General features: G+C 27.0%; 1 protein-coding gene across 1 annotated transcript; it reads left to right on the top strand.

Moving 5' to 3' along the window:
- Positions 1-6,295: 6,295 nt before the first annotated feature.
- LOC108986561 (O-fucosyltransferase 37-like) lies at positions 6,296-9,752 on the top strand. The gene is made up of 6 exons (XM_018959210.2): positions 6,296-7,112; positions 7,629-7,785; positions 8,418-8,507; positions 8,609-8,892; positions 8,978-9,236; positions 9,331-9,752. The coding sequence occupies exons 1-6, from the start codon at positions 6,427-6,429 to the stop codon at positions 9,559-9,561; spliced, it is 1,707 nt and encodes a 568-aa protein (XP_018814755.1). The 5' UTR covers positions 6,296-6,426; the 3' UTR covers positions 9,562-9,752.
- The last annotated feature ends 3,938 nt before the right edge of the window (positions 9,753-13,690 follow it).

Below are 13,690 nucleotides of genomic sequence, written 5' to 3'. Positions count from 1 at the left end.
GCATGTATTATTATAATCAGAAATTCAGAATAAACTATTACTTCTTTAATTTTCATTCGTTTCTATTCAAATCTCTTTTTGGTTAATAAGATTGTAAATAATATTAAAATAATTTGTGAATAACAGTAAAATATTTTAACTTAAATATTTATTAAATTTTGGAAAAAGATAGATAAAAAGTTGAATAAAAAGTCTTATAAAACTAAAATATTATTATAATATTATTTTTATTTTAGAATTTAAAAAAGTTTGAAAAAATTGTATTAATTAATTCGAAAAAGTTATAATGATTAGTTTGAAAATATTTATATTTGATTAATGTTTGTGAAAAAAAATAAGATGAAAATAGATAAGACGAGAGATATGAAATGAGATGAAAATATTTTCTAAACAATCCCTAAGATTTCTCACTAAAGTTCCGTTTGGATGCTGAACTGAGTTGAAATGAATTGAGTTCTTTATGAACAGTAACAAGTTTTGTGGAGCCCACCTAAAATGTGTTTAGATATTAAGATGAGATTATATATATTTATGAAAAGTTGAAAAATATTGTGAGTCCCACATGTAAAGAGATATTCAGTTGAAATGAGTTTAGTGTTTGAGAGTTGAGTTTTTAGATATTAGACTCAACTTAAAATTAAATTAAACTGAGTTGAGTGAGGGCTATTTTTCCCCTCAATTTTGGAATTCAAATAAGCAAACTTACGATTGTGTCTCCCCTGAACTTTATATAATAATTTTTTTACTAATACTAAGCCTCGTTTGTTTTTACAATTTATTTTATCTCATTTCATCTAATTATTATAATTTTTTAAATTTTCACACAAAATAAAATAAATAATTCAACTTTTTCAAATCATAAAATAAAAATAATATTAAAAAAATATTATAATTTTTAATTTTAATATTAATTTATCTCATCTCATATGTAAAAAAAATATTATAGTAAACTTATCGTTGTTAAACAATATATTTTGAGAAATTTCAATAAATTTATCAAAACTAGGCAGTGTTTGGATGTTGAACTGAGTTGAGTTGAGTTGAGATAATAAAATATTATTTTTTAATATTATTATTATTTTAAAATTTGAAAAAATTGAATTGTTTATCATATTTTTTATTGAAATTTGAAAAATTTGTAATAATGAGTTGAGATGGATTTAGTGAATTCAAAACTCACATCAATTCATCTTAACTCATCGTTATAATTTTCTCAAATTCTCACACAAAATATAATAAACAATTTAACTTTTTCAAATCTCAAAATAACTTTTTCTAATTTTTATATAAAATATAATAAATAATTTAATTTTTATTTTACTATTTACAAGCTATTTTTATTAATCTCTAAATTCAAACTATTCCTGGTAATCAAATGAAGACTATATTGATTGGTTTCGTTAATGTATGAGATATATTTATTCATTTTAATTTTATTTATTTTTTTAATATGAGTATTGCTACGGGTCTTAAATTCGAGAAATAAAAAATGTCTTAAATAATATAATTTTTATTATGTATTTTTTTAATTATTATAAATATTTAAAAAAATAAAAAAATTTATAATATCATTAAAAAATATTTTTTCAATCATTCAATAAAAAAAATTCCATTTAATATATTTTTTAGATTCTAAATTGGAACTCAAAACATTTCTCTTTTAATATTTCTTAACACATGAATTTGTGAGAGACAGGGACGACCACCTGTTTTGGCAGGTGACATCATTGTTTCTGCAGGCATTATGATCTCACCTACTCGAAGGGCGAGCTCGTAAGTTACAACTCTCCTACGTACTTTTACTGCATTTAGGGTACAAGCTAATACCGGACGTCATACTGGTTAAGATATTGGAATAAAATATTTCGATATTGATGTTTCGAGATAGCATTTCGGAACAATATTTCGAGAGAGTCGATATATAAATAAATTATATATATAAATATATATAAATTATATTTCAAAATAATAGTCTATATATAAATAAATTATATATAAATACATATATATATAAAAATTATAAATAGTCTAGTCTAAATTAGGAGTTAAAAAATAAGTTTGTACTTTGAAAAAATGAAAAAAAAAAACATACAGGCCGAAATATCGGCCGGTACAGGTCGAAATTTAGTCCGAAATGGCCGGTATTTTAACCGGTATGGAACACGACGACCGAAACGAAAAATTTCGACCGTACCGGCCGGTACGGTACGAAATTTAAAACACTGGTACAAGGGCATTAACATTGACTTTATTAAAAATTTAGTCAAATATAAAATTTGATAAATTTCATCAAAATAAAATTACATTAAATTAATTAAATAGATAAATATAAAACTTTAAGTTACAGTAAATATATAAGTTTCTTTAAATTTAAAGGTTTACAATTTATTCATCAAATCTATTTTTTATTCACTTTTAATCTCTAAATTTTTTTTTATTCACGTTTAATCTCCAACCGTTTTGTAATAATAATATAAAAATCAAATTAAATTATTATTCAACATATAATTAGTGTAATTGTAAAATATGAAAAAAAATAAAAATATTTTTATTAAAAAATAATATTATATTATTATTTGCCAATGCTCTAAGAAGATTAGTATTGGATTAGTCATCTTATTCTTCAAATTTTAATTAATATATAGATTTTTTACATTTAGCTAATCATTCAAAACTTAAAATTTACATTAGATTAGTCATCACACTCTCTATAATAATAAATTATTATTATTTTTTATTATTTATATTGTTTTAATTAATTTTTTATTTTAATTTCATAATCTTCAATAACCTCCAACAAATAATTTTTATTTTATTTTTTACAATCCAACAATCTATAATATAATAATCTCATATGTATACAGATGGTAAAATCTCATATGAATAAAAATATCATATCTATAATATAATAATCTCAAAAAATACTTTTAGACTTGCTATAGTTCTTTTCATATTTGAAAAGAATAATAGATTTACTGTAACTTATAGTTTGGATGAAAACAATTTAACTAATTTAATGTAGAGTAAATGTAGATGATATTTACTAAATTTAAAGATGAAAAGACATTTAACTAATCTAATGCCAATACTCTAAGAGCACTCAATGGATTTTCTATACTAGATTTTCCTTTAAAATATAAAAAAAAAATACTCACGAAAATATCTTCTATTGAATCTTCCATTTTACATTTTGCTACAAGAAACAGTTAGATGTAAAACTATTCATCAATAAAAACATTTTTAATTAATTTCTATTTTCTCCTATGTTGAATTTCTCATTTCTTCAAATTATCTTTATTCTTATTTTAGAACCAAAACCTTCCATCTTCCTCGACTTCGCTTGTCGACTCCGTCACTAATCATTTATTATCTTCTTAGCTCTGCTCTCACTGTTTTTGTAAATATTTGAAATTTTTTTCTTTCATGTACCAATTTAGAGTTAAGATTGGGTGAAATTCTTTGGTTTTATAGGAATCTCTCTCTATCTCTCACTCTCTCCAAAATGCAAAAAGCACAATTTTTTTTTCTCAAAATATTGATCTAGGAGTTTGCGTGGATACATGATTGTGAGATTTAACAAATCTAGGGATTTTAATGGAGTAGACGCAATTCAACTTGTTTAATGGAGTATTTTGTCTAAGATTCAAACCCCCTACACATCACAGCCCCCAGAAACAATAACCTAGGTATAAATGTAGAGAGGAGGACACAAGTAATTCGTAGTTCGTTCCGTTATGGACTGTGAGAAAAATAAAAATTCCACGAACCAAATAGACACACAAAATCCATAGAAATAAACAACGTAGTAAATGACTGAAATACCTGAGAATTACTAAATGACACAATCTCCCATCATTTCATCAGATTTTTGGGATTTCCTAATCGGTTCTTCGGAAAGCCTTTTTTACTTCTCAATTCAATTAGTTCATTGAGATTTTAGGACTCGTTTATTTTTACAGATAAGATGAAACGAGGCGAAATGAGTTGAGATTAAAGTTAAAAAGTTGAATAAAATATTATTAGAATAAATTTTTTAATATTATTTTTGTTTTAAGATTTGAAAAAATTAAATTATTTATTTTATTTTATATTAAAAATTAAAAAAAATTATAATGATTAACTGAAATGAGATTAAGTTCTGAAAACATACTAGGCCTATTCACTTTTCTATAAGGTCTTGGACTAAGCTAAGCCCATACTCGGATCCTTTTCTCTAGCGATCCAAATCAAGGAATTTTCCCCTATTGTGCATTGGAGACAAAGCAGAACGAGAGAGAGAGGGTTGGCTGTGGCTGTGACTGTGAGAGAGAGAGAGAGAGGGCAACTGTAACTGTTAGCAAGAAATTACGAGACTGCCACGGGATCTCATTCTGGCATGCGCCTCGTTGCAATCCAGTTAAATGAACATAATTATATTTTGATTTAGTTTATAAATTTGAATTAATTTAAAATAGAACATAAATATATGATATTATATATGAAGAGATATTGTAAATATAAAAAGATATGAGAATATCATTGATAGTTAGAGAAAGTATTTGTAATGAATAACAAATATTAAAAAGTATAATATTTAAATAATATGAAGAAAAAATAGATAAACTGATATATGCTATATTATAAAAATCAGTATGTAAAATAGAAAAATTGAGTTTTGATTATGTATTTTAAAAGATAGGATGAAGAATCCATTCGGAGTGATCTAAGATCGTTTCAAATAATGTGAATTTATTTATAAATAATAATATTTTATAAGTTTTATTGAGATGTATTTAAATGTATAAAGTAGATTCAAATATATATTTGAATGTATAAAATATGTTGAGATATGTTTAATTTTTTATAAAAAATTAAAAAATAATAAATATCATCAATAATTAATTTGAGATAGATTGAGATGAACTGATCAGTAAACTTTGGCATATAATATTAGAAGATCTGGATTTGTAATTTATAAACACTTAAATGACTTTTGATCTAATGATGCCAACTCAATATTGTTGCTTATGAGTTGTAACACTCTTTTATTTTTTATTTCTTAACATGTATGTGGTATTAGAATAACGAGTAAAAGAACTCTTTGACTTTTGAGTCCCATGATTGTCGTGTTGATTAATCTTTTGCATACAAAAATGATATGGACATATTTTTATAAGTTTTATACAACTCTTGAATGAAATATTATTATTATTATTATTATTTCTTTTAATGGATTTGAATTAAAAAAATAATAATATTTTATTAATTGGTTGTGTAGAGCTTATAAGGCCCGGTTTGGTTACAAAAGTTTTTTAAAGGTCAACTCATTTTATCTTATCATTATAATTTTTATAAATTCACAGATAAAATATAATCAACAATTCAATTTTTTAAAATCTCAAAATAATAATAATATTAAAAAATAATATTCTAATAATATTTTATTCAACTTTCAATTCTTATTTCATCTTACTATCCAAATCTACTTTAAAACATTTGTGTATCTATCATTTCCCTGTACCATATAATTGATAGTTCTAATCCTACCAAGGCCATATTGATAACATTATTAAGACGTATGTGGACTGGAAAAAGGGGAATAAAGTTGCAATCTACGCCACGTGCATCATTCTCTCGAGGGTGAGGATTATATCAAGAAGCATTTCATTTTGGAGCTCGAAATTACAATACCATACAAGTCATAGTCGTAGAATTCCTCTAGTTTTCATTCTCCTTCATTAGGGAGACTGGAGTAGTTTTGTGCTCGGAAAATCAGACGAATCATTTGTAACTGAAAAAACCGTCAGTTTCTTCGTAGATCAAAACCTTACGTGACCAAAACACCCTTTGCCACGCCCACGCAATTTTATGATTTCCAATCTTTTCTTGTGTTATTCCATTTCGTTCGCTAATTTTTCAACGAGAGCTACTAGAGATACAAAAGAATTCTATAAAAAAATTTTACACAATGATATGACGCACCCTTTGCCATGCCCACGCAAGCCGCGACCACCATGACAAAGTGCATAAAATGTGCACGACAAGCTTACGACACTGCCATGAACTTCTATGTTCCCGCTCGTGGTGTTGCTTGGATCGTCGATTGCTTTTGTCCACTTTGAAGTGGTCCACGACCAACATGGCGGGCACGAAGAGGGGAAAGCGAGGGAAAGGGAGGGGCACGAGGAGATAGGGAGGAAAGAGACGTGGTATACTGAGAATGTGCCACGTCAATATATGAGATGTTTTTATAAAATTCTTTCGTGTCTACAGGATTTTCCTTTTTCAATACATATGGGTATACTTGACATTTGACCTCAACTTCAACAACCCAGAACTCCTGATCTTTAGCGTTATAGAATGTAATAGTTTCAGAATCTCAGTTTCTCGCGTAAACTTCATTTCATTTCATGCTCTCTCTCTCTCTCTCTCAAAAAGTTTTCTTTCATGGCGAAAACAAGAAACGTTAAGAACTCTTTCATCACAGTGAACCCTTCACCATTCTTTTACTACTTGCTTTCGAATTCTCCTCTGGCTTCCATTGTCTCCTCCCCCAAGAAAAACCCAAGAAACCGCAAGCTATGCACGCCTCCAAACATCAGTCTCTTCTTTCTTTCTCTCCTCGTTTCCTTAACTTTCTTGGGAATCTCCGTTCTCAGCTTCATGCCCATTTCCTTGCAGGACTCTTCCTTGCGTCCTCTCATGTCTCCTTCATCAGTACTGTTTTCATCTCCATCTTTTTCGTCTGCAGAACACAGATCTCGGTTCACCTTGGCATCGCTTGCTTCAACTTTTTTGGACAGTGAAGAAAATGAGCCAACACTTTCAAACAGCGTGATGGTTCCGTTACCAGCGCACGGGATTGTTGGGAGCAATGTTTCCGAGGAGGAGAGAGAGTTCTGGCAGCAACCGGGCGGGGAGGGATATCGGCCATGCTTGGATTTCAGCATCGGGTATCGGAAAGCATCCGTTAGGATTACAAAGGAGAAGAGGAGGTTCTTGATGGTGGGGGTTTCAGGGGGACTAAATCAGCAGAGAAATGAGATTGTTGATGCAGTTGTTATTGCAAGAATCCTTGAAGCTGCACTGGTTGTGCCAGTTTTGCAGGTTAATCGGATATGGGGAGATGAAAGGTACAATAAGAAAAGTTCTATAACTAAGTTTGATGTTTTGCATGTTATTTTCTTTTCCAAACCTATACAAAAAAAAAAAACTTAAGAGGATTTCAATAGTTCCTTTTATCCTATTTTTCAAAATATATTCTTAAAATTCACTTTTTTTAATTTATATACTGATTTTTATAATAAATCATATATTAACTTATTTATTTTTTTTCTATATCATTTTAATATATTTTTAATATTTTTTCTTTCTTTTCAAATATATATTTCAACTTCTACCAATGAATTTGCGAGAGAGAAAATAATTAAAAATATTTTAAAATTATGAATAATATTCTCTATATCTAAAATAAAAATAAAAATACAAAATCTATTAGAAGAGTCTTTTGATCAACTTTTTTTATATTTTATAAAAAAAATATATTTTACATGAATCATTGTGAATGCTCTTATAATTATATGAATTTAAACATATGAATTTAATTATCTGTGAATATTTATTGTTTTTTTTTTGGGTAATAATTGCAGTGAATTTTCAGAGATATTTGATGTAAAACATTTCAAGAGAACTTTACAAGCTGATGTACGAGTTATATCATCTCTTCCTTTGTCAAGACAGCCCATTGAAATCAAGATTCCTCGTGATGTTTCTCCGCTTTGGATTCGTAGCAGATTCTTCAGAAAAGTAAGAAATTCCCTGTTGCTGGAAACTCTGTCCACTGCATTTTGACATAATGTAACTGCTAACCGAGGTTAGGGTGTGGTAATAGAAAAGTCCAAAAAAATCATTATAATATTATATAATTATAATATTATTATAATATAAGATTTTTTAATATATAAATTTTGTTTCAAAATTTATAAAAATTGTATTTTTTCTTATATTTTATTTAAAAGTTTGAAAGAGTTGTAATGATTAAGGCTGCGTTTGGATGTTGAAGTGAGTTAAGTTGAGTTGAAATGATAAAATATTGTTAAAATATTATTTTTTAATATTATTATTATTTTGAGATTTGAAAAAATTAAATTATTTATTATATTTTATATTGAAATTTGAAAAAGTTATAATGATGATCAGTTGATATGGATTTAGTAGCCAAACGAAGCTTAAGTAATAATTAGATGAAAATTTTAAAAATTTTAAATTAAAAAATATTTATATTTAAGTAATATTTGATAAAAAAAATTAAGAAAAATTTTGAGATGTGATGAGACAACTTACTTTCCAAACAATGTTAAAAGAGGAAGTAAGTGCATGGATATCACAAGAGGACTATGTTCTCTTTCTTGCTTATCAAAATTTGCTGGTTTATGTAGCTGAATGAAGATGGAGTTTTCGTCTTAAAAGGGTTGGATTCTAAACTCTCAAAGAATCTTCCTTCTGATCTGCAGAAGCTTAGATGTAAGGTACAGTTGGGTGCAAACCTCCATCAGATTCACATACAACAGACATTAATTACTCATGTATCCTAATTGTTTCCCACTTCATCTTCTTCATGATATTACAGGTAGCATTCCACGCGCTTAGATATGCAGCTCCGATAAGGGAACTCGGAAATCGGCTTGCAAGGAGAATGTGGATTGAAGGACCCTACATTGCACTCCATCTCCGGCTAGAAAAGGATGTGTGGGTCAGAACTGGATGTCTCACTGGTTTAGGTGCAGAATATGATGACATTATCTCCAAGGTTCGGGTGTCTCAACCTGAATACCTTACAGGAAGACAAAACATGAGCTACTTGCAGAGACGTCTTGCTGGACAATGCCCTCTAAATTCACTAGAAATGGCAAGGTATATCTCACAAAACATGCATGAAGAAAAGAACTTGCAAGCGTTTTTATTATAACTATAATATTAATGTGCTGTTACTGTGCAGGCTCCTAAAGGCTCTAGGAGCACCCGGCAATGCACGGGTTTACAAAGCGGGAGGAGAGCCATTTGGGGGCAAACAGGCTCTGCAGCCACTTGTAACAGAGTTTCCAAATCTGGTCACTAAGGATAATTTGGCAAGAGATGGAGAACTCTCACAGTACAGTAATAGATCTTCAGCTCTAGCTGCCATTGACTACATTGTCTCTCTGAGTAGTGCTGTGTTTGTTCCTTCCCATGGCGGAAACATGGCCAGAGCCATGCAAGTAAGTGGCTAAGACTTCTGCTAGCTACTATTTACTTGCATAAAAAAATACTTTATCTCTTCGTCTTATTAGATAGATTTTGAACTGTCAACAGGGCCACCGTGCGTATGTGGGGCACAGGAAATATATAAAGCCGAACAAGAGATCCATGCTTCCTTTACTTGAAGACACCTCCATCTCTGATGAAGAATTCAGTAGCACCATGAGGAAGTTGCACGTCAAATCTCAGGGCCAGCCTGAGATGAGAACTAACAAGAGAGATCGAGATGTGATTGCATATCCTGTCCCTGAATGCATGTGCAAACATAGCACTGGCATTTTTTGAAGCTGCAGCTCAGCTCATGATGACAGAATTTGCCTTTCTGAAATCATTTGAAGACAACTTAATTTGTAATTGCCCTTTTTTTTTTTTTTTTTTTTTTTCTATCCACAAGAAAGAACAAAAGCTATTTTGTAAATTTGTCAGGGTGACGTTTGAGATTGGCCACGTAATCCACGTACTAAGTCACTATCTCATTACAGATTAAAAAAAAAAATACTACAACTTCCATAAAAAATTACACATCATTTAATTTGTTAGATTTATTTTATATTAAAAATAATTTTATAATTTGATAAATACATATAACCATATCAATTTATAAGATTACTTTTTTATAAACTAAAATATTTCCCTTAAAAAATAAAAAATTACCTTCCTCCACAGTCTCAACCTTCAAAGTGATTTTAAATTCTCTACCTAAATCTTATTGTCTACTAGAAGAATTTTAAGAAAAATTATATACATAAGCCTCATACTCCTGCACACCACTTAAAAGTATGTGAATTTATTCTTTTACCTTTATGTTTCATAAAATATGAAATATGATGATAAAAGAGTAAAATCACATATTTTTTAAGTGGTGTGCAGAGTGTGAGGCTTACGTGTAGCATAACTCATTTTAAAATATTTAATATTGTTGCTACCATATATTTTTAAGTTTGATATGATATTTGCAATAACAATTTTATTATATAAATTGATATGACATAATTTAATTTAAAAAATAAAATTTAAATAGTATGGTCTATTAAATTTTATTTTTTAAATAGTGTCGATGATATATTAATTTAAAATAAAAGAAAAATTTTATTCATCATTCTTAAACCATACATCACACATAAATTTTTATTTTTTATTTTTTATTAAATATGTTGTGTATGAATAATAAATAAAAGAATTTAATTAGTTTAATAAGAATAATATAAAAAATAAATAAATAAAATAAAAATAAATATCTATACTTATATAATAAGTGAGGATCGTAGCATCTATCCTGCGATCACACAGTATTTTTTTTGTGTCGTAGTGAGGATCCTTTTTTTGTGTGATCGTAGTCAACAGTAGTGAACAGTTTACTCATTTTTTTTGTTCTTTTCTTTCCTCATCTCTCTGTCGTTATCTTTGAAGAAAAATTCTAAAATTTTTTTTTTGCATGAGTATTTTTTTTTTTGTGGTGGTGGTGAAAGCAAGCTTATTTTGTTTCAAGGTGGAGAGCATTTGACGTTAGAGGATGTGTTGAATGCAACCGGTCAAGTTCTGGAGAAGACGAGCTATGGAACCGTTTATTTAAAAGAAATGCTTTTGCCTTTATGAACATTCTCATTGAATTAATTAAAAGTTAAATTTAATAAGAATTTAGCTATTAAGTCATAAAATAGTTTACATTAAAATAGCTATATTCCAAATATTTGAAATATAGCTACAGTAATATCTAAAATTATTTCTAAATTTAAAATGAACTATTCATTCATCAAATCTATTTTATATTTTTTTTTCTCTCTCCCTTTAATATCAATTATTTCTCTCTCCATTTTAAATGACAATTGAAAAAATATAATTAGAATACAATTACTAATTAATATATAATATTATGAATAGTAAAATATGATAAAATAAAATAAATTCATAATTAAAAAAATTAAAATTTTTTTAAAATTATTAATTACTCATTACTATATAATGAATAAATGGATAATCCAATGTGAAGATTTAATGTGAATAGTCAAAGTTAAATTCATCTTATATTATTTTATTGTCATATAATGAAAAAATGACTATTCCAATGTAGAAACTTATGTGAATGTATAGCTAAATGCTAAATTCATCTTACATTTATAAAAAATGTACTTTACCTTTAACTAATCCAATGAGAGTACTCTTATGGTGCAGAAATTACAGAAAGAAAGTCAAAACATAAGCTATGTATATTGTCGACACATTAGGTATTTCTTTTACTTATATTAAAATAATATTTTTTTTTATCATTTTTATATTTATTTCCTACAATAATGACAAGTTGTATAGCCTCTTGACGTTCTTGAACTTGGAAGCTCGATTGCAGTCATGGCTTCCATAAAAGTCAATAACATGTATTTATAGTGAACTTATAATTCTATTAGGCTATTCTTGTGTGAACGTCATACCTCATAGGGGTGCCCATTTTATGCTTGCTTTTGGGGAGATTTGGCCCATAAAGTCATTGTGTCCTTTCAAATTTGTTTTGTAGGTGAGTTAAGATACTTGTTTGGCGTAACTCCAACTGCTGTAGTTGGAGGTTCATTCTTCCCAGGTAGAGCTGGCCATAACATATCAGAAGCTGCTGCTGCAGCTGGCTGTGCTGTTTTGACTGGTGAACTTTAGTTTTTTATACCTTCTTTGGTTAACTTATCATTTTTGAATTATCAATCCGAAAGCCTTTCTCCTTAGCTTATTTCAGGTCATCATGTTGGGCATTTCTCACACATGGTTCTTGAAATGCAACGGTTAAATCCTTTGTCTGTTCTTCAGGTTTGAAGAGTCTTTTCTTGATCAAGTTTTGTTTTTGTTTTTATGCATTAAATTATTTATTAATCAAATTTTCTTGTAAAAATTATATTATTTTTGTAAAAAAATTTATTCACCCAACTAGGTAAATGACTCTGGGTGTGATATTAATTTATTTTTCTATCTATATATATAGTTCATATATATATAATTAATTTATATATTTTCTCTCCATTGGACAAACGTCCCTTAGATTCATTACTACTAGTAGTGTATAATAGGTGGGGATAATCAGTATCAAAATTCAATAAAATAAAAAATAAAATTACCGTTTAATTACTAAGATTACGTTTGGATAGTGAGAATACTTGAGAAGTGTTGAGAATATTTATTAATAGTTATGAGTAGAGATTGAAATGGATTTATGGGTCCCATTGAGAGTATTTTGAGTTGTTGGGATGTATGAAATATGTTAAATTGTTGACTTTTGGATAGATAATTGAAAAAGGTGTGGGTCCCATCAATGATCGATTTCTTTTTAATGATGATTTTATTTATATATAATAATGATAAATATTATAGTTATTTTATTTTATTTTATTTTATATATAATAATGATAAATATTATATTGTCTAAATATTTTATTTATACATAATAGTGATAAATATTATAGTGATTTTATTTTTTATTTATATATAATAGTGATAAATATTATAATGATTTTATTTTATTTTATATATAATAGTGATAAATATTATAGTGATTTTATTTTTTATTTATATATAATAGTGATAAATATTAATAGTGATTTTATTTTTTATTTATATATAATAGTGATAAATATTATAGTGATTTTATTTTTTATTTATATATAATATAAATAAATATTATAGTGAAATTATTTTTTTATTTATATATAATAGTAATAAATATTGCAGTAATTTTATTTTTTATTTATATTTAATAGTGATAATATTATAGTGATTTTATTTTTTATTTATATATAATATAAATAAATATTATAGAATGTTTGTGAATAGTTATGAGTAGAGATTGAAGTGAGATTGTGGATCCTATTGAAAGTATTTTAAGTTATTTGGCATGTGAAGTATTTTCATAAGTATGAGAATACTTGAATAGTGTTGAGAAGACTTTGCTACCCAAAGGTACGTTTGGGTAGTGAGAATACTTAAGAAGTGTTGAGAATGTTTGTAAATAGTTATAAGTAGATAATAGAGTGAGTTTGTAGGTCTCATTGAGAGTATTTTGAGTTGTTTGAATGTGTGAAATATGTTGAGTTGTTGACTTTTGGATATGTAGTTGAAAAAGATGTGGGTCCCATAAATATTATAGTGATTTTATTTTTACTAATAAATATTATAGTGATTTTATTATAGTGATTTTTTAATATTAATAAATATTATAGTGATTTTATTTTATTTTTATATATAATAATGATAAATATTATAATGATTTTACTTTTAATTTATATATAATAGTGATAAATATTATAGTAATGTTATTTTTTATTTATATATTATAGTGATTTTATTTTTTTATTTATATTTAATAGTGATAAATATTATAATGATTTTATTTTATTTTATATATAATAGTGATAAATATTATATTGTCTAAATATTATAT

The sequence above is a fragment of the Juglans regia genome, chromosome 9 (genome assembly GCF_001411555.2).
Source record: "Juglans regia cultivar Chandler chromosome 9, Walnut 2.0, whole genome shotgun sequence".
Lineage (NCBI taxonomy): Eukaryota > Viridiplantae > Streptophyta > Magnoliopsida > Fagales > Juglandaceae > Juglans > Juglans regia.
The sequence above is the reverse complement of the archived record's forward strand: the minus strand, read 5'-3'. Positions and strand labels throughout refer to the sequence as shown.